At 39.0% G+C, this 27,964-nt stretch overlaps 1 protein-coding gene across 1 annotated transcript in view; it reads right to left on the bottom strand.

Annotated features, from left to right (window-relative positions):
• Positions 1-27,964, bottom strand: part of LOC309609897 (uncharacterized protein) — a 465,108-nt gene that overhangs the window by 113,179 nt on the left and 323,965 nt on the right. Inside the window, exon 8 of the mRNA XM_082352029.1 lies at positions 5,824-5,933. Coding sequence (XP_082208155.1) covers positions 5,824-5,933 — 110 coding nt within the window. The remainder of the gene's footprint in view (positions 1-5,823; positions 5,934-27,964) is intronic.

The raw sequence follows: 27,964 nt of genomic DNA, 5'->3' as shown, positions 1-27,964 counted from the left end.
TACCAAGAGGATGCAGAGGCTCCCTTAGACCATTCAACTGAGTACTGATCAGCACGTGATGTGAGAAAAATCACCCAAGACTCAGGAAAGAATCACCCAAAACGACTAGAGGAAACAATATCTGGAGCTCAGACATAGGAAAGGGGCCTTGTTCCCTGCAGTCAGACTGGAAAACCTCATAATTCATGAGGCATGGAGTAGGGTACTCAGAAGAGTTTTATCTCAGTAATTAGCTCTAGGTTGAACTCTTTTCCTGCACTCACTAACAAATCTTAAAAGCAAGAACCAAAAGGTGAAGGCCATTTCTAAGTAACTTAACTAGAATATCAAGTGACTGTGTGCCCAGAAATCCAAGGGAAGTGCTACATTTGGGATCAGACATGCAAGTTCAGAGGCAATAGCACAAGGCCATTACAGGCAGGTAGCCCATGTCAGCTACCACTGTTGCACCTCAGATCACTCCTATGGCCTCATCTGGTTTCCCTTATGACCTGAGAATGCTGAAGGAAAAAGTTGGTCTTGGTATATATGGCTCAGGCTGAACATGGGTCATCTTGGTATGTGTGGAACCAGCTGAAAATGAATTCTTACTTAGAAGTGGCCCTGAAAGACAGTTGTGAGAGGAAATCCTCACATTGGGCAGAGATTTGGTTGGGATACCCAATGATCCACATTGTGTAAAAAGAGAGGTGTTTCTATATATATATATATATATATATATATATGAATCTATATACAGGTAGTGGAAAATGGATTGGCCAGTTGGTCAGAGGCTTGGAAGACAGCACTTGTCCCACAGAAGAAGAACTCAATAAACATTAAGACAGAATGACTCAATCAGTTGAGTTTAGCCAGTCTTGGCCAATGGCCACTCCACTGTCAACACAATGGGTGCAATAGTGGAGTAGTTAAGTTGGTGAAATGAAGACTATGCATGGGCTTAGCATGGACACTCACTCATCAAGGTTGATCTAGTCATTGCTCCTGCTGCCAAATGTTCAACCAGCCAGCCACAGAGGTTTAAAGTGATGGTAAGAGACGAATGTTGGGTCCAGATATGGCATCATTTCTCAGGGAGATCAAAACAGCCACTTAGTGTCAACTTAAATACATTTAACCCTTCTGCTCTGGAAGGGGCAGTTATTCATCTTGACCAAAATGGGCACAGATTTCAAGCATGAATTTGCCTTACTTCCTATGCTAAGGCTTAGAGAATGTCTGACCCATCGGCATAAAATTCCATCTAACATTACTCCAGACTAAGAAAGTCACTTTACAGAAAAGGAGGTATGGCAGTGGGTATATGACCATAGGCCTATCACATACGCACATACCATACCATCCAGAAACCATTGGTTTGATGGAGTAAAGGAAGAGCCTTTTGAAGGCACAAGTGAGACAAAAATTAGAAGATGATTCCATACATGAATAGGACAATATCCTTTACAAGCAGCATATATCCTAGGAAAGCAACCTTCAAATTGAGCTGTGCCCTCAATAAATAGAGTACATGAATCTAGAAATAATGAACTACAGTAGAAGTGGGCCCACCTGGGGAATTTGTGCTACTCACTCTTGAAACTCTGGACTTCATAAGTTTAGTGGTCTAGTTCCCAGAAGGGAAATATTTTCACCAGGAAACAAAACAAGACTCTCATGAACCCTCACATCAGGCTCCTTATTCCAAGAAACCAGTAGAGAAGGAAAAGAGTAGCCATATTGCTAGAAGCAATGCCCCCTGATCAATCGGAAGTGATAAGGCTGTCCTTAAACAATGAAGGCATATGTGTAGTACTCAGGTGATCCACTCAGGTGTGGTTTTCCCTTGCCAATTTTATTGATAAATGGATATGTGCAATAGCCATGGATATAGTGACCAGGGATTTAGACTCCTCAGGATTGAAGTCTGGATTATCAGTTCAAGTAATGTAAACCAAGAGAGATGGTAGCCAAGAGTGGGAGAAATGGGTAGCAAAGGATAGTAGAGGAAGGAAAGAAGAGTATCTATTGCAGCCTTGAGATCAATTGCAGAGATGGGCTGGTAATTCATCCCACTAACTTTTCTCAGGCAAGTTTCCCCCAAAAAAGAGACCAATCAGAATTCTAGAGAAATTGTTCCCAGAATTTATCCTGCAAAACAAATGGATCTGAAAAAATCAAGGGGTGGACTGTAATGGATGCTAGGAGCCTCAGCTGATGTTTGAAGGTCCTCAGCTGAGTCCTTCACTGGCATTCGCCCACAACAGGAGAGGAGTCTCACTCAAGGTCACCTCCCCTTCTCATGGGCAGCCCAAGTCCACTCATTGTTTGATGAATAGGAATAAAGGTCCAGCTCTGAAGATTAAGCACAGTTTCAGAACTCCCTTTAGGATCCAATGAGGCTTTGTTGTGATCGCATCACAATTCAACCCTTCCCTCTGCCATTCTCCACCTTTCTCTCCATCACAGGTGTTGATCCCAAGAGCACTCCTCAATTAACATCCTGCATGGAAACTTCTGGCTCAAATTTTATTTCCCAGGAAACCCAACTTAAGATAGTTTTCTATTTACTTTTAAAAACATGTAAAAAAAAGATCTGGAAAAGTTCCTTATGAGAGTAAGTTCAGTGTCTTCTAATAACAAGTGATATAGATTTTCCTTAGATGATGAATGTGCTCAAGTTTGTAGAATCAAGATGCAATTGGTTTCCTCAACCAAAAGACATGAATCTGCAGTTAGGGCATTTTCCCCCCCAGATCGTAGTGGGCATCCTGATGAGGTGGTCTGAGATATCAAAATGCTCCTGAGTGTGATTATTTTAACAAATTAATATTTTTAAACCACTGATGAAAGAGATGAGAAAAATTATTATCTTGCATGATTCTTAAAGCTAATACATAAAGACAAACTTTAAAGAAAATTAAAATAGAAATGAATTGTTAGCATAAACACTTCCTTCTAAATCACCCTTAATCCTTACACTGGAATCAAACTGCTTTCAGCATTAATATACTTTGGGTTTTCACCAAAATCCCTCTAGACAGCCTTCATCAGCTGCCAATATGTCTCCATCACAGACCCAAGTAGTCTGTTCATTCTGATTAGACTGTTGGAGCTAATTTAAAGTATGGCCTTTGTTGTGTCTACAGAAGCCTAATCAGCTAGGAAGATTCTCTGTCACACTGGCATCCAATCCGTCTCCACATCACTGAAGCAGAAAGACAAAGATAATGGCCATCAAAGTATATTTTCAGGCAGAGATGTGACTCTCCAAACTAGTGCTTAGTTAAAATTGTCATGTTTTAAAATCACTTCAAGGATATTCAGGTTTTTGATAGAAATTTCAGGAAGGTCAGAAGTGCCTCAGTTGTTTTATCTTGACTAGGTCTCACTTCCTAACTAGAAGGTAAGTTCCTTGCATTTCCTACAGTATCTTACAGATAGACTGGTTTTATATATATATATATAAAATGGTGTATATATATATATATATTTTTTAATATATATAAGTGTATATATATATTTATATATATAAGTGTATGTATATGTATTTAACAAGGTAATTTATTGAGAAAGTTTCTTGTTACTTTGAGTTTTTTTCTGATGCCATCTCACCGGAAAATAATAAAGTTTCTCTTCCGTCAGTAAGGATAAACCAGAATTGTGTTTCTAAAGTTCTGGGTTCTGCCTTACCACTACCCCCTGGTGAAGAAAGAAAGCCTTTTCTTCAGAGCCAGAGAAGAGAATATGCCAGGCAAGTTTTGGCTCTTTGAAGGTGATAACTACAGAGGCTTGTGTGTTAAGGAGACGTAGGCTCAGGTATCTGAGAAGAGGTAGAAACAGAAGATATTGAAGAGGGAATGACTCAGACTCAAAATGCCTGGTTAGACCCCAAAGACTGGGAAAGAAGACCTTTGGATTTGGGTTTATGGGATTAGTGGTGACCTGGCCACAATCAAATAAGTGATAGAACCTTGGATAGAAATGACAACAATTTTAGGAAGTGCTTGGTGAAGAGGCCTGATTTGGGGAGTAGAGCCACCATCTCTGAATAGGCACATAAGCCTGGACATCAACAATGATCTTCCTCCAACGAGACTCATGAACTCTAAACATATATGCTCCAAAGGGTAGGAGTGGGACCTCCAAATTAATCACGGGACTTTTTACTAATCCTTGAAATGGACCAAACTTTGTTTACAATATAAAGAGATGTGTCATTTCTTGCCTCTGAGTATAGAGAAGCAATTTATACCTATCATATTTGTTTTGTTTTAAAATAGTAATAGGAAGACCAACATTTTTTTGAACACTCACTTTGGACTAGACACCATGTTAGATTCTTTTTATGTATCATCTTATTTACTCCCCATGAGTTTAGGAGTGAGGCTTTATTATTATTATCCCCATTGAGACAACTCAGACACAAGAAAGGTAAAAAATCTGTCTACATATATCTAGTTGGTGGCAAATGTGGTATTTAAACACAGGTTCTCTGCCTCCAGAGCCCAGGATTTTATCTTTCTACTTCTTGATGAAGGCAGAATCTTTCAGAAATTCTCAATGAGTATGAAAGTTTGCTCCTGGGTACAGGACAAGCAAGGGAGGGACCTGAGCTTGGTTCCTGGCACCATGTGTTGAAAAGTGATGTTTGATTAGAGAATAACAAACATTATAAGCCCAGCCCTTCTGCTGGTATATCTGTTAATTCAAAAAATATCTAAATGTTAGCCCTTCCTTATTTATAATCTTCCCTACTTCATCTTCAGGGTTTTTTTCTCTCCTTTAAATTTTGTTCTCATCCCTGGAGGTGGCATGGTATGCTGCAAAGAACATGAACCTTGGAACTAAACCAGCCTAGTTTCATTTCTTTTTACTTTTTTTTTTTTTTTTTTTGGCGGTGCCACACAGCGTGCAGGATCTTAGTTCCCCGACCAGGGCTCCTGCCCCCTGCAACGGAAGCAGCAGAGTCTTAACCACCGGACTGCCGGGGAAGTCCCATCATTTCTGAGTCTACCATTTACAAACTGTGTCCTTGGGCATAGTATTTAAAATATTTGAATTTAGGAAATTCCTTGGCGGTCCAATGGTTAGGACTGCGCTTTCACGGCTGAGGGCCCAGGTTCACTCCCTGGTTGGGGAACTAAGATCCTAAAAGCCATGCAGCATGGCCAAAAAAAAATTTGAATTTAGTTTTCAGTAAAATGAGGACAAAAATCCCCACCACATAAGACTGTTTTGTTGATTAAATGACACAACACGCATAAAACTCAGGACACCTCAATGACACTCAAAAATTGTGAGTCCCCTTTGCCCTGCTTTGACTGCTTTATTTTCCTGATGAAGAGGTACAAGTGCAATCAGCCACCAAGTCTTAAAAGTCTCTCCCTACAGCAAGGAGCAAGGAAGAGCTGCTCAAGCTGGAAATTGAAGATATCCCATCTCCCACGTGTATAATCGCTTTAACTGAGTCGTTAAGAAAGGACCTCAATTACGTTTAAATACTTGTCTTGATACGTTAAATACTTTCTTTTGTGCTTTTATATTTTAAAACCAATACCTCTGATGTTTTAGTACTTGTCTTTGGGGATGTTTCTTAGGTTTAGAATTTGATCCCTATTGTAGGGACTTTAGGGTCCATTACCTCAGATTCCATAGGTTACTTTTAATAGTTCCAAAATACCGAGGCCCTTATTAACCTACCATAAGTTAGAGGTACTGATTTGCTTACATCACTGTGGAGCATTTTCTGCTTTTGGTATTGGTCAAACTTTTAAACTTCAGAAACAATGTGGCCTTATAGCAAAAGCACTAAGCCAGAAATCATGACACCTGGATTCTTACCTTGACTCTGCTACTCTCTATCAGTAAGATCTGGAACAAAGAGCTCTCTGAGCTCCTCCAGGAGGGCACAATTTCTCCTTCTTTCTTATACTCAGAGTCCAGAAGAGCACCTAGAACAAAGTAGAAATTACAAATAAATGTTTGTTGAATCAAGAAATACTTCTGTCAATTAGACAATCAATCAATACAGGAATTGTAGGCTAAAGAACTTGTTGCATTTCAGCTGGTTACCCTGTGGTCATGCTTTGGATCTGGATAGATTGTGACAGGTGAGATGAGGAATGAAAATGTAAGAAACAGATTTTTTAAGGCTATAGCTGCCGTAGGTAGTGATTCCCCTGATGGATCTGGGTGAAGTAAATTGAAAACCTTTTGGAAAGGATTCCCATTCTAGATGCCATTAAGAACATTCATGATTCATGGGGAAAGGTCAAAATATCAACGTTTACAGGAGTTTGGAAGAAGTCATGGATGACTTTGAGGAGTTCAAGATTTCAGTGGAGGAAGTAACGGCAGATGTGATAGAAATAGCCAGAGAACTAGAATTAGAAGTAGAGCCTGATGTGGTCAATTAATCTTTGACAAGGGTCCCAAGAATACACAATGCGGAAAGGATAGTCTCTTCAATAAATGGCATTGGGAAAACTGGACCACTATCTCATATCATACACAAAAACCAACTCAAAATGAATCAAAGACTTAAATGTAAGACCTGAAACCATGCAACTCCTAGAAAAAAACATAAAGAAAAAGTTTCTTGACATTGGGTTTGGCAATAAATTTTCAGATATGACACGAAAAGCACAGGCAACAAAAGCAGAATAAACAAGCAAGACTACATCAAACTAAAAAGCTTCTACACAGCAAAAGAAACAATTAGTAGAGTGAAGAGGCAACCTATGGAATGGTAGAAAATATTTACAAATCAGATATCTGGTAAGGGCTTAATTTCCAAAATATATAAGGAACTCATACAACTTAATTACAAAAACAAAATAAAACCCCAAATAATCCAATGTAAAAATGGTCAAAGGACTTGAATAGACATTTTTCCAAAGAAGACATATAAACAGACAACAGGTACACAAAAAGGTGTTAAACATCACTAATCATCAGGGAAATGCAAATCAAAACCACAATGACAGGGGGCAAGATGGTGGAAGAGTAAGACGCGGAGATCACCTTCCTTCCCACAGATACAGTAGAAATACATCTACACGTGGAACTGCTCCTACAGAACACCTACTGAACGCTGGCAGAAGACGTCTGACCTCCCAAAAGGCAAGAAAATCCCCACGTACTTGGGTAGGGCAAAAGAAAAAAGAAATAACACAGACAAAAGAATAGGGACGGGACCTGCACCAGTGGGAGGGAGCCGTGAAGGAGGAAAGGTTTCCACACACTAGGAAGCCCCTTCGCGGGCAGAGACTGCGGGAGGCAGAGGGGGGAAGCTTTGGAGCCACGGAGGAGAGCGCAGCCACAGGGGTGTGGAGGGCAAAGCGGAGAGATTCCCGCACAGAGGCTCGGCGCCGAGCAGCACTCACCAGCCCGAGAGACTTGTCTGCTCCCCCGCCGGGGCGGGCGGGGGCTGGGAGCCGAGGCTTGGGCTTCGGTAGGATCACAGGGAGAGGACTGGGGTTGGCGGCGTGAACACAGCCTGAAGGGGTTAGTGCGCCACAGCTAGCCGGGAGGGAGTCCGGGAAAAAGTCTGCAGCTGCCGAAGAGGCAAGAGACTTTTTCTTGCCTCTTTGTTTCGCGGCGCGCAAGGAGAGGGGATTCAGAGCGCCGCCTAAATGAACTCCAGAAACGGGCGCGAGCCGCGGCTATCAGCGCGGACCCCAGAGATGGGCATGAGATGCTAAGGCTGCTGCTCCCGCCACCAAGAAGCCTGTGAGCGAGCACAGGTCACTCTCCACACCGCCCCTCCCGGGAGCTGGTGCAGCCCGCCACTGCCAGGGTCCCGTGATCCAGGGACAACTTCCCCGGGAGAACGCACAGCGCGCCTCAGGCTGCTGCAACATCATGACGCCTCTGCTGCCGCAGGCTCGCCCCGCCTCCTCTGTACCGCTCCCTCCCCCCGGCCTGAGTGAGCCAGAGCCCCCGAAGCAGCTGCTCCTTTAACCCCGTTCTGTCTGGGCGGGGAACAGACGTCCTCAGGTGACCTACACGCAGAGGCAGGTCCAAATCCAAAGCTGAACCCCGGGAGCTGTGCAGACAAAGAAGAGAAAGGGAAATCTCTCCCAGCAGCCTCAGAAGCAGCGGATTAAAGCTCCACAAACAACTTGATGTGCCTGCATCTGTTGAATACCTGAATAGACAACGAATCATCCCAAATGCAAGAGGTGGACTTAGGGAGCAGGATATATTAATTTTTCCCCTTTTCCTTTTTTAGTGAGTGTATAGGTGTATGCTTCTGGGTGAGATTTTGTCTGTATAGCTTTGCTTTCACCATTAGTCCTAGGGTTAGGTCCGTCCGTGTTTTTTGTTTTTGTTTTTGTTTTTTTTTTAACTAAAAAAATTTTTTTCCTAATAAATGTTTTCTTAATAATTTTTTCCTTATTTTCTATTTTTAGAAATTAAAAAAATTTTTTAATAAGTTTTTTCATATTTTTTATTTTAAAAAATTAAAAACTTTTTTCTTAATAAATTTTTTTCTTAATTTTTTTCTTATTTTTTACTATAAAAAATTAATAAATCTATTTTTAAAAATTAAAAAAAAATTTTTTCTGAATACATTTATTCTTAATAATTTTTTTCTTATTTTTTATTATAATAGCTTTATTTTATTTTATTTTATCCTCTTTCTTTCTTTCTTTCTATTTTTTTCCCCCTTTTATTCTGAGCCATGTGGTTGAAAGGCTCTTGGTGCTCCAGCCAGGCATCAGGGCTATGCCTCTGAGGTGGGAGAGCCAACTTCAGGACACTGGTCCACAAGAGACCTCCCAGCTCCACATAATACCAAATGGTGAAAATCTCTCAGAGATCTCCATCTCAACATCAAGACCCAGCTTCACTCAACGACCAGCAAGCTACAGGGCTGGACACCCTATGCCAAACAACTAGCAAGACAGGAACACAGCCCCATCCATTAGCAGAGAGGCTGCCTAAAATCATAATAAGGCCACAGACACCCCAAAGCACACCACCAGACGTGGACATGCCCACCAGAAAGACAAGATTCAACCTCATCCACCAGAACACAGGCAATAGTCCCCTCCACCAGGAAGCCTACACAACCCACTGAACCAACCTTAGCCACTGGGGACAGATACCAAAAACAACGGGAACTATGAACCTGCAGCCTGTGAAAAGGAGACCCCAAACACAATAAGATAAGCAAAATGAGAAGACAAAAAAACCACACAGCAGGTGAAGGAGCAGGGTCAAAACACACCAGACCTAACAAATGAAGAGGAAATAGGCAGTCTACCTGAAAAAAGAATTCAGAATAATGATAGTAAAGATGATCCAAAATCTTGGAAATAGAATAGACAAAATGTAAGAAACAGTTAACAAGGATGTAGAAGAACTAAAGAGGACCCAAGCAACGATGAAAAACACAATAAATGAAATTAAAAATACTCTAGATGGGATCAATAGCAGAATAACTGAGGCAGAAGAAAGGATAAGTGACCTGGAAGATAAAATGGTGGAAATAACTACTGCAGAGCAGGATAAAGAAAAAAGAATGAAAAGAACTAAGGACAGTCTCAGAGACCTCTGGGACAATATTAAACGCACCAACATTCGAATTATAGGGGTCCCAGAAGAAGAAGAGAAAAAGAAAGGGACTGAGAAAATATTTGAAGAGATTATAGTTGAAAACTTCCCTAATATGGGAAAGGAAATAGTTAATCAAGTCCTGGAAGCACAGAGAGTCCCATACAGGATAAATCCAAGGAGAAACACACCAAGGCACATATTAAGCAAACTATCAAAAATTAAATACAAAGAAAACATATCAAAAGCAGCAAGGGAAAAACAACAAATAACACACAAGGGAATCCCCATAAGGTTAACAGCTGATCTTTCAGCAGAAACTCTGCAAGCCAGAAGGGAGTGGCAGGATATACTTAAAGTCATGAAGGAGAAAAACCTACAACCAAGGTTACTCTACGCAGCAAGGATCTCATTCAGATTTGATGGAGAAATTAAAACCTTTACAGACAAGCAAAAGCTGAGAGGGTTCAGCACCACCAAACCAGCTTTACAATAAATGCTAAAGGAACTTCTCTAGGCAAGAAACACAAGAGAAGGAAAACACCTACAATAACAAACCCAAAACATTTAAGAAAATGGGAATAGGAACATACATATCGATAATTACCTTGAATGTAAATGGATTAAATGCTCCCACCAAAAGACACAGGCTGGCTGAATGGATACAAAAACAAGACCCATATATATGCTGTCTACAAGAGACCCACTTCAGACCTAGAGACACATACAGACTGAAAGTGAGGGGATGGAAAAAGATATTCCATGCAAATGGAAATCAAAAGAAAGTTGGAGTAACAATTCTCATATCAGACAAAATAGACTTTAAAATAAAGACTATTACAAGAGACAAAGAAGGACACTATATAATGATCAAGGGATCGATCCAAGAGGAAGGTATAACAATTGTAAATATTTATGCACCCAACATAGGAGCACCTCAATACATAAGGCAAATACTAACAGCCATAAAAGAGGAAATAGACAGTAACACAATCATAGTAGGGGACTTTAACACCCCGCTTTCACCAATGGACAGATCATCCAAAATGAAAATAAATAAGGAAACACAAGCTTTAAATGATACATTAAACAAGATGGACTTAATGGATATTTATAGGACATTCCACCCAAAAACAACAGAATACACATTTTTCTCAAGTGCTCATGGAACATTCTCCAGGATAGATCATATCTTGGGTCACAAATCAAGCCTTGGTAAATTTAAGAAAATTGAAATCGTATCAAGTATCTTTTCTGACCACAACGCTATGAGACTAGATATCAATTACAGGAAAAGATCTGTACAAAATACAAACACATGGAGGCTACACAATACACTACTTAATAACGAAGTGATCACTGAAGAAATCAAAGGGGAAATCAAAAAATACCTAGAAACAAATGACAATGGAGACACGATGACCCAAAACCTATGGGATGCAGCAAAAGCAGTGCTAAGAGGGAAGTTTATAGCAATACAAGCCTACATCAAGAAACAGGAAACATCTCGAATAAACAACCTAACCTTGCATCTAAAGCAATTAGAGAAAGAAGAACAAAAAACCGCAAAGCTAGCAGAAGGAAAGAAATCATAAAGATCAGAGCAGAAATAAATGAAAAAGAAATGAAGGAAACAATAGCAAAAATCAATGAAACTAAAAGCTGGTTCTTTGAGAAGATAAACAAAATTGATAAACCATTAGCCAGACTCATCAAGAGAAAAAGGGAGAAGACTCAAATCAATAGAATTAGAAATGAAAAAGGAGAAGTAACCACTGACACTGCAGAAATACAAACGATCATGAGAGATTACTACAAGCAACTCTATGCCAATAAAATGGACAACCTGGAAGAAATGGACAGATTCTTAGAAATGCACAACCTACCGAGACTGAACCAGGAAGAAATAGAAAATATGAATAGACCAATCACAAGCACTGAAATTGAAACTGTGATTAAAAATCTTCCAACAAACAAAAGCCCAGGACCAGATGGCTTCACAGGCGAATTCTATCAAACATTTAGAGAAGAGCTAACACCTATCCTTCTCAAACTCTTCCAAAATATTGCAGAGGGAGGAACACTCCCCAACTCATTCTACGAGGCCACCATCACCCTGATACCAAAACCAGACAAAGATGTCACAAAGAAAGAAAACTACAGGCCAATATCACTGATGAACATAGATGCAAAAATCCTCAACAAAATACTAGCAAACAGAATCCAACAGCACATTAAAAGGATTATACACCATGATCAAGTGGGGTTTGTTCCAGGAATGCAAGGATTCTTCAATATATGCAAATCAATCAACGTGATACATCATATTAACAAATTGAAGGAGAAAAACCATATGATCATCTCAAGAGATGCAGAGAAAGCTTTCGACAAAATTCAACACCCATTTATGATAAAAGCCCTGCAGAAAGTAGGCATAGAGGGAACTTTCTTCAACATAATAAAGGCCATATATGACAAACTCACAGCCAACATTGTCCTCAATGGTGAAAAAGTGAAACCATTTCCACTAAGATCAGGAACAAGACAAGGTTGCCCACTCTCACCACTATTATTCAACATAGTTTTGGAAGTGTTAGCCACAGCAATCAGAGAAGAAAAAGAAATAAGAGGAATCCAAATCGGAAAAGAAAAGTAAAGCTGTCACTGTTTGCAGATGACATGATACTATACATAGAGAATCCTAAAACTGCCACCAGAAAACTACTAGAGCTAATCAATGAATTTGGTCAAGTAGCAGGATACAAAATTAATGCACAGAAATCTCTTGCATTCCTATATACTAATGAGGAAAAATCTGAAAGTGAGATTAAGAAAACACTCCCGTTTACCATTGCAACAAAAAGAATAAAATATCTAGGAATAAACCTACCTAAGGAGACAAAAGTCCTGTATGCAGAAAATTATAGGACACTGATGAAAGAAATTAAAGATGATACAAATAGATGGAGAGATATACCATGTTCTTGGATTGGAAGAATCAACATTGGGAAAATGACTCTACTACCCAAAGCAATCTACAGATTCAATGCAATCCCTATCAAACTACCACTGGCATTTTTCACAGAACTAGAACAAAAAATTTCACAATTTGTATGGAGACACAAAAGGCCCCGAATAGCCAAAGCAATCTTGAGAACAAAAAATGGAGCTGGAGGAATCAGGCTCCCTGACTTCAGACTATATTACAAAGCTACAGTAATCAAGACAGTTTGGTACTGGCACAAAAACAGAAATATAGATCAATGGAACAGGATAGAAAGCCCAGAGATAAACCCACGCACATATGGTCACCTTATCTTTGATAAAGGAGGCAAGGATATACAATGGAGAAAAGACAGTCTCTTCAATAAGTGGTGCTGGGAAAATTGGACAGGTACATGTAAAAGTATGAAATTAGAACACTCCCTGACACCACACACAAAAATAAACTCAAAATGGATTAAAGACCTAAGTGTAAAGCCAGACACTATCAAACTCTTAGAGGAAAACATAGGCAGAACACTCTATGACATAAATCACAGCAAGATCCTTTTGACCCAGCTCCTAGAGAAATGGAAATAAAAACACAAATAAACAAATGGGACCTAATGAAACTTAACAGCTTTTGCACAGCAAAGGAAACCATAAACAAGACAAAAAGACAACCCTCAGAATGGGAGAAAATATTTGCAAATGAAGCAACTGACAAAGGATTAATCTCCAAGATTTACAAGCAGCTCATGCAGCTCAATAACAAAAAAACAAACAACCCAATCCAAAAATGGGCAGAAGACCTAAATAGACATTTCTCCAAAGAAGATATACAGATGGCCAACAGACACATGAAAGAATGCTCAACATCATTAATCATTAGAGAAATGCAAATCAAAACTACAATGAGGTATCATCTCACACCGGTCAGAATGGCCATCATCAAAAAATCTACAAACAATAAATGCTGGAGAGGGTGTGGAGAAAAGGGAACACTCTTGCACTGTTGGTGGGAATGTAAATTGATACAGCCACTATGGAGAACAGTATGGAGGTTCCTTAAAAAACTACAAATAGAACTACCATACGACCCAGCAATCCCACTACTGGGCATATACCCTGAGAAAACCATAGGTCAAAAAGAGTCATGTACCAAAATGTTCATTGCAGCTCTATTTACAATAGCCAGGACATGGAAGCAACCTAAGTGTCCATCATCAGATGAATGGATAAAGAAGATGTGGCACATATATACAATGGAATATTACTCAGCCATAAAAAGAAATGAAATGGAGGTATTTGTAATGAGGTGGATGGAGTTAGAGTCTGTCATACAGAGTGAAGTAAGTCAGAAAGAGAAAAACAAATACACTATGCTAACACATATATATGGAATCTAAGGGGAAAAAAAAGGTCATGAAGAACCTAGTGGCAAGATGGGAATAAAGACACAGACTTACTAAAGAATGGACTTGAGGATATGGGGAGGGGGAGGGGTGAGATGTGACAGGGTGAGAGAGTGTCATGGACATATATACACTACCAAATGTAAAATAGATAGCTAGTGGGAAGCAGCCGCATAGCACAGGGAGATCAGCTCAGTGCTTTGTGACCGCCTGGGGGGGGTGGGATGGGGAGAGTGGGAGGGAGGGAGATGCAGGAGGGAGGAGATATGGGAACGTGTGTATATGTGTAGCTGATTCACTTTGTTATAAAGCAGAAACTAACACACCATTGTGAAGCAATTATACTTCAATAAAGATGTTTAAAAAAAATAAAAATAAAAACCTCAATGACATCATTTCACATCTGTTAGGATGGCTATGATAATAATTTAAAAAAGATAAAAAAGGTAGGCAAAGATGTAGAGAAAAAGGGACCCTTGAACACTGTTGATGGGAATTTAAATTGGTGCTGCCACTGTGGAAAACATTATGGTGGTTCTTTAAAAAATTAAAAACAGAACTGCCATATTATCCAGAAGTCTCATTTCTGGGTATATGTCTGAAGGAAACAAAATCAGTATCTTGAGGAGATATCTTTACCCCCATGTTCACTGTAGCATTATTCACAACAGCCATGACATGGTAACAATCTAATTGTCAATTGATGAATGAACAGGTAAAGAAAACGTGATATCTATATCTATGTCTATATATCTATGTCCATATCTTTTGCTTTGATATGGCATACAATAAACACATGCCACTTTAAAGCTTATTTTTTTCTGTCTTTCAAATGAAAATGTAAGGGTTATATCCAACATGATTATTTGTACTGTCTCCTGCTCTGCCTGGTTCTTACTTTCTAACCCTGCAATGTTAAATAAAAAGAGATTCTTGTCTCAGAAAAAAAAAAAAGTAGAGCCTGAAGATGGACTGAATCACTGCAATCTCATGATGAAACTTGAACTGATGAGGGATTGCTTCTTATGGATGAACAAAGAAGGTGGTTTATTGAGATGAAATCTACTCTTGGTGAAGATTGTTAAAATGCAACAAAGGATCTAGAATATGACATAAATTTAGTTGATAAAGCAGAAACAAGGTTTGAGAGATTGACTCTACTTATGAAAGAAGTTCTAGTGTGGGTAAAATGCTATCAAAGAGCATTGCATGCCACCAAGAAACCGTTCATGAAAGGAAGAGTCAATCGATGTGGCAAACTTCATTGATGTCTTATTTTAAGAAGTTGCCACAATTACCCTACCCTTCAGTAACCGCCACCCTGATCAGTCAGCAGCTGTCAACATGGAGGCAAGACCCTCCACCAGCAAAAAGATTATGACTGACTGAAAGCTCAGATAATGGTTAACATTTTTTAGCAAAAAAGTATTTTTTAATTAAGGTATGTACATTTTTAGACATAATGCTATGGCACACTTAATAGGCTACAGTACAGTGTAGATATAATTTTTGTATGCACTGGGAAACCAAAATCCATTTGACTCGCTTTATGGCAATATACCCTTTATTGCAGTGGTCTGGAACCAAACCCACAATATCTCTGAGGTGTGCCTGTATTTGCTAGCTTTTTAAAATGGATATTTTTAAAATTTATTTTCTTATCTAAATAAATATTTATATTCATACCTAATTTTATATTTTTAAGTTTGCTTTTTTTTCTAAAGTATCCACAAATTGCATAAGCTTCAGGCTCCATGAAACTTGGATCTGCCCCACCTCTATTACATTTCCCACAGGAGACACTAAAGATGTAGAGTCATCTTTCCAGAAGGACATATTTAGGGCCTCTCCTTCAAGGCCTCTGCCGCATAAATGTAGACATATGAAAATGAGCCTTCACCTGTGGAATTTCGATCCCCAGCTGACAGAGCTGCATATATTGCCCTTCAACTCTTGTCATGTGAGTGTGTCTTTCTTCTTCCTTTTTCACTCATGTGGCTTCATCCCAGTCTTCCACTTGGTGACTCTTGATCCAGTGCCTCTGGCTCTCACCACGTGACTTTTCCTTCTCTAAGAGATCTCATGCCTCACTCCAAGCCACCCCTGGAAGTTTTTACCACAAAGGTCCCTGCTCATCAAACACTGCTCATCAAACATGGTTTCATACTCCAAGCCTTAAAGACACAGCTAATGGAACCGTTCATCGGGAATCCTGCCTCCTTGCTGGTTACCACTACAAGGGACTCGAGTCATCTTGTTGTCCTTTCCAGAACAAGGAAGTCCAGACAAATCCTGTTTCTCCATGAGGCATCCTGAGAAAGAGAGGGGAAACCCCTTCTATCAAAATTTGGAACTTGGATCTCAAGAGCTTATAACAGAGAAAGCAATGTTCTTTGCTGCTTGACTTGACCTGACCCATGGAATCATAAAAAAGAGAAAAATAGTGTTTAAGTCAATTACTGCCTGGCTTAAATGGTTTTCTGTGAGTAAACAGGAAAATTAACCACCATTCTCAACATTGTTTTGAAGGCAAATTGTGCTCTTACATTACAAATAACTGTCTTAATAAATGATTGTTGGGACACAAACTGTTGGTGCATTGAGTAAACAAACTGTTTCTTTTCGGTTTGTGAAGCTAAAACTCTTTCCCGCTCTTCCTGTAATTGGAGCTGGTTGTGACATAAGACATCACAGGATTGATCACCCAGGTGTCACTATGGCTAATTATTAAGACGAATCCAAGTACATGGTATTTACCATCCTTCACCACCTTTATTTCTCTTCTAAAGTATAGAGTAGACCTTGACAAGGTTCACTTAATTTCTGCAAGAAGGTTCGTAATGGGGAAGAACCTTTGCATTCTATTACAAGTTAATCACTAAAGGGATGTCACCTATAAGCTTAAATTATACACAATGGCCCATCTCTGGGAACCCTGCCTCCCAGGTAATGATCATTAAGCTAAAATACCTTTTGCTCACAGGAAACATCCTGACCAGGCCCACGTGTGAATGACTGCAGGCAGGAAGAAATTAGCACATCTCCTCCAGAGGCTGACTGGAGCCAGGAAATGGTGGACTTTATTCCCTTCCCTTTTAGTATAAAAGAAGGCTGAACTCAGGCAAGATGGTTCTTTGGGACATGAGTCTACTATCTTCTCGGTTTGCTGGCTTTCTGAATAAAGTCGCTATTCCTTGCCCTAACAACTCCTCTCTCGATTTATTGGCCTGTCATACGGCAAGCAGTACGATCTTGGACTCGGTAACAGGTTCAGAAGCTACAAGAACTCTCATTCCCTCTCCACTGCTGTGGGCTCTGGGGATCGATCACCCACTGTTTTCTGTTTAATGTTGCCTTAATCTGAGATTCAGTGCGGTAGGTCAGTAGAAGGTCCAGGCCTGACCTGGGGTAGAAGGACAGAGACCGCGGCTCTCTGCACATTGCAGGAGTCTCCGTTCAAGTCTTCTAAAGCTGCCTTGAGCCATTCCAGTTCCCCATGGCCCATTAGTTTTAATTCAAGGATGTAAAACTAACCCTTATGATGACGCCTAGGCCAGTGCCGCCCAAAGCATGACCCTCAGCCAGTGCTGGACCACAAGCTGTTGCCAGTCAAAGACAAAGGAAATACAGAAATTGAGAGAATGCTTTAAAAAACCTTTTGTAGTCAGCTGACATTACTGTGCAACGTCACATCTAAGTACATAACCCATCATTTTGTTGGGGGGAACAGACAGTTTGGTTGTTATCAAACTCCCAAAGTGAGTAACCTGTGATGTCCTGCGCAGCAAGACCATGTGTTGGTCTGCAAGAAAGCAGAAGTGTGAAAAAAAAAATTTTTTTTAACTAGTTCTCCATGATAGTTTTTAAAGCTTTGGCCTAGGCTACCGAGAGGGAGCTGGGAGGCAGGGAAAATTGAATGAAGGCAAATTGGAAAGAACCTGGGACCTCTGTAGAGATGGTCCTGATTTCTGCACAGTCTCAGAGTATTCTCCAGCTTTGCCATGCCCTGAGACTTGAAATTAGTGTACTAGGGCTAAGTTGTGTTGGGTCCCAGCGTGGATGATATTCCACTGTAAACAGCCTCTTCAGAGACTGTGATGCACTTTCCTTCCATCCAGGAGAGCAGAAATAACTTGCAGCTTGTACAGCACTGGTGTCCAAAAGAAAAGCCACACAGGGACATCTAGTGGTAAGAGGAAATTGCCAACCTGCTCCAGAGGAGTCCAAGAATTTCCAAACTACAAGCTGCTTGGGGACTGTAGATTCATTGATTGAATTTTACCTCACACCCTAGCAAATCAGTCACTGCATTTGAAGGTACTAATCAGTGTGATGTGCGGCCCCGGAAATGAGCCTGGACACCCTGGCCACCTGTTAGGACACCTCTAACAAGTGTCTGTACACCCAGAATGAAGCAAAGAGTGAAGGCAGTAGACAGATTCTTCAGGCGAGGGTGCTGAGGAGAGAATACAGATAGGAGACCCTCATTTTATGGACAGTTACTTCAGCAGTGTCTTTCGAGCTGGCTGTAAAACAGACCTGACCCCAGAGAAGTAGAAAAGAGGCAAAGCTCCAAAATAAACTGAATACATTAAGAACAGTCCTCCAAACTTGCTGACCTATAAATAAGCATCAGCAGAACTCTTCATGAGAGTTACTTGTGAGCTCCCCAGCAAGATGACAAAGCCAAATCAAAGCTAGCCCCCCAGACTGATAAAAACAAAGCCCTTAGAAGAAGCACGTTTCTCCTGGCATTTGATGGAAAGACTGAAGATAAAATGGATACAGTTGCATCAGATTTTTGTTGTCAAACTGACTCTTTCACAGGCTGACAGATGTGCAAATAAATTAAATTAGGTCTAAATTAGCTGGTAAAAATCATAGTAGATTTTACCATGAAAAACATATCTAAAGTCTATAACTGCTGATTTTTGCCTCTTCTATGTGTACCAAGGTCAAATTTTACATACTACAACTCATGCATCCTAATGTAGCTTTAGAATATCTAATTGATGTAATAACAAAGTCCTTCTTTCGACCCACCTATCCCCACCCATCTAATGACAAGAAAACTCTTGAACTTGTCCATTCATGCTCACTAGCCCCCTTCTTGATTACAATCACCCATTGCAGTTGAACTTGTATTGCAGTTCAAACTATTTATTCCAACAACTCAAGTTTCTCCCCCTTTCCCAGATGAAATTTGGGCACAAGAAGATTAAACTGGGGAGGTGGTCTCTAGTCCCTGTGTTGTATTTCTCTCTGGGCTCCTGCTTCTCTGAGCTGTAACTGGTTTCTCCTGCTCTCTGTTCTCAGACTGTCCATCTAAATCCACGCTAAGTCCACCCTGGGGAAATCCATGGTCTGTTCTGTCAGCTCCTTTTGTGCCTGGTATTATCTCACTCTTCCCAACCAACCTTTTCTTAGGTCCCCACCTCTTCTATCTACCTCTCCCTGCAGTCCCTGCTGCAACCCTCAATGGATTCATCCCTCACCACAGGGATCTCTTGATGGGTCCACCGGTTTCTCAGCGATGCCACCAAGAGCATGTCAGAACTCCAGGAAACAGTCTGTGAAAGTGAGCCAGTGGAGATCTGGAGCTCTTATTTCTGGACCTCTCCCAAACCACTCCCATGACACTGATATTACTACTCTTTCGGTCTCTCATGTCACTTCGGAGGACCCTGTGAGATGCGCTCCTCCCACAGTTCCCTATGAGTAGCAGGGTGTGTTTGTTTCCTAGGGCTGCAATAGCAAATTATCATGAATTCAGTGGCTTAAAGCAACAGAACATTGATTCTCTTCCCATTCTGGAGGCCAGAGTCTGAAATCAAGTGGTCAGCAGGGTGGGTTCTCCCTGGAGGCTCTGAGGGAGAATCCGGTCTATGCCTCTGTCCTAGCTTCTGCCAGCTTCTGGCGACCCTTGGCATTCCTTGGCATGGGGCTGCATAACTCCGGTCGCTGCCTCCTTCTCCTCATTATCTTCTTCTCTCTCTATCTGTGTCTGTTTTCCCTTCTCATCTCTTATAAGGATTTGCCATTGAATTTAAAGCCCATCCTAGTCCATAATAATCTCATCTCGAGATCATTAATTTAATTATATCTGCAAAAACCCTTTATTCCATAAGGTCACATTTATGGGTTCCAGCGGTTAGGACCTATACACATCTTTTTTTTTTCGGGTGGGGGGTGCACTATTTAAACAATTTCTTGGGGTGTGGGCCTCACTGGGACCTCTACCTTCTCACGAAGGCCAGAGGTATGTAGGTCCCTCCAGGGGATCCCAGTAGCATCCCAATCCCAGATCCATCCTCTCTGAACCCCTTCCTTTTTGCACCAGAATTGTTTCTCTTCCTGTCCCTTTTCTATGAGGAATTCACCTGTCATATCTGCCCTTTTCTTACCTCTGGGCCTCTTTTTTCTAGAAGGTACCTACTTTCCTCTTCCCTGGGCTGATAAAGACTCAAGGCATGCACTAGTGGCAAAAAAAAGTGTGGTTTAAGAGAGAGATTATATTATTTGTGAACATATTTCAAAAACATTATCTCCATTATATATATACAGATATACACAGAGTCTGTTATATTAAGACATTGGCCCCCCCATGACAACACCTTAACCAAAACTTTAAAGGAGAAATCCAGACTTGGAAAATAATCTAAAGATTTACTATGTATAAAAAAGATGATCACAAGCACCCACTAATACAACTCAGCTTATATATAATCTTCCTCTCTAGAGGACAAAATATTGTTAAAGTATTAGTTCAACAGGCACTGTAATTGATAAGCTATAGGTTTTGATAAGCTATAGTTCTAGGTCTTGGAAGAATTTGCTCACCTCTACCCTCTATGTTTTAATATTTTATCTTAGAACATCTCAAATATACATAAAAGTAGAGAAAACAGTATAGCAATTCATGTACCTATCACTCAGCTTCAGCAGTTCATAACTCATGACCAACTTTGCTGCCTTATACTTGATACCTTCATGTCTCTCTCTATCCCATCCCTGAATTTTGAGGTTATCTTAGACATCACATCATCTGTAAATATTTCATAGATTTTTCTAAAAGATAGAGACCCTTTTTTGCATATTCAATAACATGATCATACCTGAAAATGTTAAAATATTCTTTAATATCAAATATTCAATCCTGCTCACATTTCCCCAGTTTTATATTTTATCATTTTCACTTTGTTTTTAGCTTGTTTTTTGAATTAGAATCCAAATGACATCTATACATTGAGAGATGATAAATGTCTCAAATTTCTTTCCGTCTTTAGGCTCTCTGTCTATGTCTGTCTCCCTCTTTTTCTCTTCTCTCTTGAAGTTTTTGTTGAAGAAATGGGTGGTTTGTCCTATGAAGTTTTCTGTCTGAATTTTTCTGACTTTATCCTCTTGGTGATTTTTGTCCTTTGTATTTTCTGTAAATTTGTATTCTAAATAAGAGACGGGTGGAGATTTATGAGGGATTTTTTTGTCCAGACAACCTCATAGGTGGTGTTGTATAATACCCTCAGGGATGAATAATTCCTGGTTGTCTTCTTTTTGTGATGTTAGCAGACATTGATAATCATTGCTTAGATCCAATAATTCTTAAGGTGTTAAAATGATAAATTATTTCTTTAATTCTTAGCTGGTAAGATTCTAAGAGATATTTCCCCCTCAAGAGCAATTGTTTATGCTGAGGTACAGTTTGCATAGGAGAAGCAAGATGAATGCTTGGTTCTTTTTTTATATATATGCGGTCTTCTATATATATAATATTATATATAATATATATATAATATGTATATACATACATGTATGTGTGCGCATATGTATATGTATGTATTTTATTAACACATGGATTTAAACATCTTTGATGTCTTACAAAATATTGCAATTATTATACTTAGTGATACTCAAGTCATCCTCCCTTTGACAAGGGGGTCTCTTCACTTAGACTTCTGTCCTTTTGGGATGACGCTAGTAGTCTTGAATAGCATCCTTATTTTCTGATGTGACAAGATTCATCTTGCATTTCCTACAACTGGCTGCGAGGTCTTTTCAGTGGCTATAGATAGAAAATATTGTTATCTTTGTTTTGTTTTAGATAAAACACATCATAAGTTCAAACTAATACTTCCAATTCAAATTCAGGAATACGAGGTTTTCACTTAACCTAGCTGATTTCATATCTGTTTCTCTCTTCTGCCATGCCCCAAACCCTGGTTTCAATGACATCAATATAATTATTTATTTGCTTTATCAATACTACATACACGATGGTCTCAGAATAATATAAACACTACCACCAACTATATCATTATTGTAAACAGGGTTTTTTCTTTTTTTCTTTTTCAATTTATTTTGTCCCACTGGGGATGTACAATCCAACCGTTATGCCTTAAAGTCACTTGGGATAATTTCTCTGTGGGAGTATCAACAGGATACACTTTGAGGTTTCTTTTTCTTTTCACTTTCGATATTTAGGAGTTGCATTTTGTGTTTAATTTTATTTTTTTATTACGTAAAATATTTACATTTCCAAAGTTGCATCTTCAAAACAAGGTGTCTAAAGAAAAAAAATAGTTTCTATCCCCCTTCCTTCCATCTCTTCCCTCCTTCTCCCATAGTTAACTATTTTTTTAAACTTTATGGTTTGTCTTTTCATTGAGTTTTAAATTATAATCACACACACACACACACACACACACACACACACACACACAACACACACATTCTTATATCCTGGAGATTATTCCATAGTAACGTAGAGATTTTTCTCATTCTTTTTTTACACCTGCATAATAATCCATTGTGTGAATACATCATAGTTTATTCAACAATTTCTTATTGGTGAGTATTTGAATTATTTCCAGTATTTTGCTATTATAAATGGTGCTTCAGTGAATAGCCTTGTTCACAAATACTTTTATATTTTTGACCTATGTATCTTTGGAATAGATTCCTAAAAATGGAAATCTATGTTATTTTTCTAGTTCATATTTTGAAATATAACTTAAAATACTAACTCCGAATTCTAAACATAATAGTTATGGGTTTTTGGGTTTGGTAAAGGGCTTGGGGTAATTTTTGAATTAGTAAATTTAAAATTTGTGTGGCAGAGCAGTCACTATTTTCCTAGTGGAACAGTGTACTATTTCTCCATAAAAGAGTAATAAATATAAATCTATCAAAGAAACTAGGGCAATTCCAAAAGCAATAAGTGTGACTATGTTATATGTATGCAATATAAAATCACCATCATGAGCATAAATGTCCCAGGAAAAAACAAAGATGTTAAATTAGACCTCATCAGCTGTTTCTGAGTTTTCCGTTCAGTCTCATTTGGCCATAGCTTATTCTGCTCTCTATTAGTGTAAACTACTTCTCATTGGGTATGAAGTGTTTAAACATTAATGGTTTTAACTATCATTTCTGAGAAGTGAGTGATGTAGTTACACTGGAAGTGTCATGATTTCTATATATCTACTCCAAGCAAAAGGAGATTTTTCCAGCCAAGGGGGCTTTAAAATTTCAATATCCATCACAGTAACATCAGGAGCACTGATCTCAGAAGACAAATACCATATGATATCACTTACATGTGGATTCTAAAATACAACAGAAATGAACCTATCTACAAAACAAAAACAGACTTACAGACATAAACAGACTTGTGGTTGCCAAGGGGGAAGGGGGTGAGGGAGGGAAGGACAGGGAATTTGGGATTAACAGATGCAAACTATTATATATAGGATGGATAAACAACAAGGTCCTACTGTATAGCACAGGGAACTATATTCAATATCCTGTGTTAAACCATAATGGAAAAGAATATGAAAAAGAATATATTTATATATATATATGTATATATACATATTTATAAAACTGAGTCACTTTGCTGTACAGCAGCAATTAAGCACAACATTGTAAATCAGCTATACTTCAATAAAATTTTTTTAAAAACAGCACTGATCTCAGAGAGAAAATTCAGCTACCAGGGAGAGAGCACATACAGACTCAAAGCATGCTGGTAAGAAGCTGTGTTTTCATAGAGGTCAATTAACAATATCTCAATCCTTTAACAATTGAGAAAATGCTTATAAGATTACAAATATTCCAGCATATAACATACCATATAGGACATAATAATTTAGAACAAAAATAGATAATAATTTAAATATAACAGGATCAATGTTGAACTAAAGTTTTCTTAGTCATTTTGATTAAATTCAGTTATTTAATGAAAAAGAACTAGAAAAATTTTCTGTATCCATTCATATTCTTTATATTCAATTGTATAGATCAGGCATTGACAAACTTTTTCTGTAAAAGGCCAGACAGCAAATATTAGACTTAGTGAGCCAAGGGGCAAAATCAAGTGTGTTATGTAGGAACTTATATAACAAATGAGAAAACAAATTTCCACATTTTTTGTTGTTGAAATTCAAAAAATAATAATGATGGAGCACAAGTTTTGTAATTCAGATCTACTAGTGAAAAGAATGGAATTTTATTCAAAGGATAATATTTTGCTTAAGTGGGTTTCAAGGTTAGCGTTCTCAATCATCAAATTTATTGCAAATGTTCATTAGGAAAAAAAACACTTTTAGCTTGTCAGCCAAACAAAAACAAGTGGAAGGCCAGATTTGGTCCACAGGGCCTGGTGGACTGACCGCTGGCATAGAAAATTCTCATGATAGTATGGGTTCAATCAGTTCAACAGATCCTTTTGCTTTCTTTACAATCCCTAAATTAAAGAATCACCACTAGAAGGCAAACTCTCCATGTGTCTATTCATTGATGTATGCCAAACACCTAGAACAGCGCCTGGCACATAGGAGGCCCATAGTAAATATTTCTTTCATGAAACAATAGGTAAAATACATAAAATATTTATTTTATATATAGTTATTTGGACTAAGTGGAACCTAGCCAACTCATAGAGTCAAGATTCTGGGAACCCAGGATGAAAAAAAACAAGAAACCCTACTTCACTTATTTCTGGGCATTCTATTTGTTTGTCCCACAGTCACTGCTACTAGCGACTGATCTACTCAAGTGGCAGCACGTTCAGTGTCTGAAGAAAATTGAATAGAAGGAAGTCTTAAAGTGGGGGTAACTCCATGCATTTGTTTATTTATTTCTGAAAATTAACAAATGATAATTTGGTTTTGGTGGCATCATGTTGGTGATTCAGAGAAAAATTAATTTAAAGATTATTATCCTAAGGCACTAAACCACAAAATGCTATTTAACACGCAAGTTTAGCTTTGACCTCATTAATAGAGGCTACAAGCTTCCTACTATAATTATTCCCACATCTTGCTTTTCATATTTTATCACTGGAAAAAGAGGAGACCAACACCTGCCTCCAGAACAAATAGAATTTTTGGAGTCAGAGAATATTTCAAATATTTTTCTAATTTAATCTCTTGATTTTAAATGTGAAGACATGGAGAGAGCAAGAGTATGTGATTTGCCTGTGTCTCATGCAAGTTAGTGGAAAGCTATCCTTAGAACCAATTCTTGGTTCTCAACTCTGTCTTGTCATGAAAGATGAGTTATAAAGAAAGAGTAAATTACATTCCTTTAGCTATCGAGTTATAGATGTAGTAGCTCAGACAAGGATTTAGCACAGCCCTTATTTTCACGATTAATTCAACCCATGGGAAGATAAAATACAATTACTTCAGCAAATACTAACACAAAAATTTTACATTTGGGCCACTAATATCGTCTGTGCTACACTCAATACATCAGTAATCAGAACTTGATTAATTTTGTTGAAACACTTGGTTGGGAGCAGGGTGCAGATGACAATTTCAAGAGAACAGACTGGGCACAGTTTGGGAACCAACTTGATTAAAGAAGCGATAAGGTTATCCAAATATTTGTTCCTTGTCCCATCTGTCTCTCTAAGGCAGCGCATTGCAAATGAGAACGAGAAGGTCAAGTTCACATACCACATATTTAGTTATAACTATTCTTATCATACTGAGGATATAACAGATTACCACTAATCTGATAAAATTATGACACATTAGAATGAATGCTGTTTTAATTGCGTACTGTGATAGAGTTTATAAGATGTTTTACATGTGTCTGACTTGAACCTCATCACAATATCATGAAGTGGGCAGGTGCAGTAAATTGGTTGCAAAAATAGCCTAAATCCTTCCTCTCTTCAGGTATCCAGGCCCCTGGGTCACATGACTTTGCAGTTCTTCTCACTAATAAGGTTGTCTGTGTCCTAGAGCTTTAATTCTGCAGTCATACATATGACTTTCTTTGGCCAGTAGCATGTTAGCAGATGTGATACGTGCAGAATCTTGAAAAGGTGCTAACACATTTCCGTTTCCTCTCTTGCTCTTTGCCGTGGCCATGTTAACATATCCAGGCTAGCCTACGAAAAGCAAGAGCCAGCATGCTGTTTCTGTAAACGATCAGATAGTAAATCTTTTTGGTTTTGTGGGCCATGTGGTCTCTACTGCTACTGTTCAACTACTCGACACTGTCATTGTGACATGAAAGTAGCCGTAGCAAATATGAAAATGAATGAGCAAAATTGTGTTCTGATAAAACGTTATTTATAGAAACAATACATGGGCTGGATTTGGCCAATGAGCCATAGTTTGCTGACCCCCATACTAGAGGATGAGACACATGGAATAGAGTTGAGTTGCCCCAGTAATCCTAGTTTAGATCATTTGGAATCACCCAAGCTCCAGCCAATTCCTAGATATGTGAGACAGACACACGTCCACGAGAATCACTTAGCCAACCTGTAGCTCACAGCAGACACATGAGCAAACCCAGCCAACATCAGCCCAACCCTGCAGAATCATTTGCCAAGCCCCTGAGTCATGGATGATTTGTTACATAGAATTATTGTGGCAAAAGAATATTAATACTGTAGGTAAAGTCTTAATTTTGCCATTTTAGAATTAAAGATGGGGCTTAAGGAAGTTAAATATCTTGGTCATTGTCTCGGGCAGCCAGAAAGTGTCAGAGCCAAGATTCAAATTTAAGTGCTTTCAAATCTGTTGTTCTATCCGCTAGGTAAAGCTGCTTCAATCCTTTACTCTTCTCTTTATTTTAGATGGTTTTATTTATATAGCAATATAGATATAGATATGTATAATTTAGGGTAAAAGATGAAGAATTTTAGGCAGCTCTGACTCTCCACTGATTCCCCTCTTAGCTTTTAGCTATGGAAAATCATGTCACCCAGCCTTAAAATCTGGATGATTTTCTTTAAGTTGCTAATGCAGATATCTTTGTGGTGTAGCACAGTCTATATCACCCTGGTTCTTATTTTCCGAAACTCCAGTAAGAGGAAATAACTTAAATGGCCTACTCTTGCACGCAGCTCCTATCTCTCCATCTTACTGCTCCCATTTCATGCAGGGCTGTCGGGGCTTTCTGAATTAAATGTGACTTAGGGCCTGCGCTTGCTGACTGAACAGGCTCATAGGTCCTATAGCTCATCCCCAATCTTGTACTTGAGCTGTCAAGTGTGAGAGATTGGTGCCAAATTCAAACCAACATAGCCCCTTCCCAGTAGTCTGCCTTTGACAACCCCTCCTTGTCAAATCCAACAGTTTACGTAGGATATATAGTGAATAAAGTACTCTGAAAGATACGAATGTAGAGGTGCTGCTTCCGCTGATAGCAGGAACACCTATCAGCTTCCCACAGGGCTGACATTTCAGGCTGGCAGCGGGGAGATGACCATAGGATTCTTGTGCTGCTGTTTCTAAATGGATTGTAGAGACTTTCAAGGCAAATTGCCTCACTTCTCACCATCTGTCTCCAAAAAGAGTCAGTGTGAAGCAACTATGCAACTCAAAAAAAATTTTTTTTTTGGTATTTATAAAGTAGAACCCTCAGGTGAATGGTTTCTAGAATTTATACAGGATTCCCTAGGCTTGAGTCTCTCTACATTAAAGTTTAATGCTTTGGGCACCAGAATCTCTCGGCCTGTCTTCCCACTGCCTGGAGAAATGTCTGGGCTTAGAATCATTGAATGT

The sequence above is a fragment of the Balaenoptera borealis genome (genome assembly GCF_965194805.1).
Source record: "Balaenoptera borealis genome assembly, chromosome: 13".
Classification (NCBI taxonomy): domain Eukaryota; kingdom Metazoa; phylum Chordata; class Mammalia; order Artiodactyla; family Balaenopteridae; genus Balaenoptera; species Balaenoptera borealis.
This window is presented reverse-complemented; position numbering and strand designations above follow the sequence as displayed.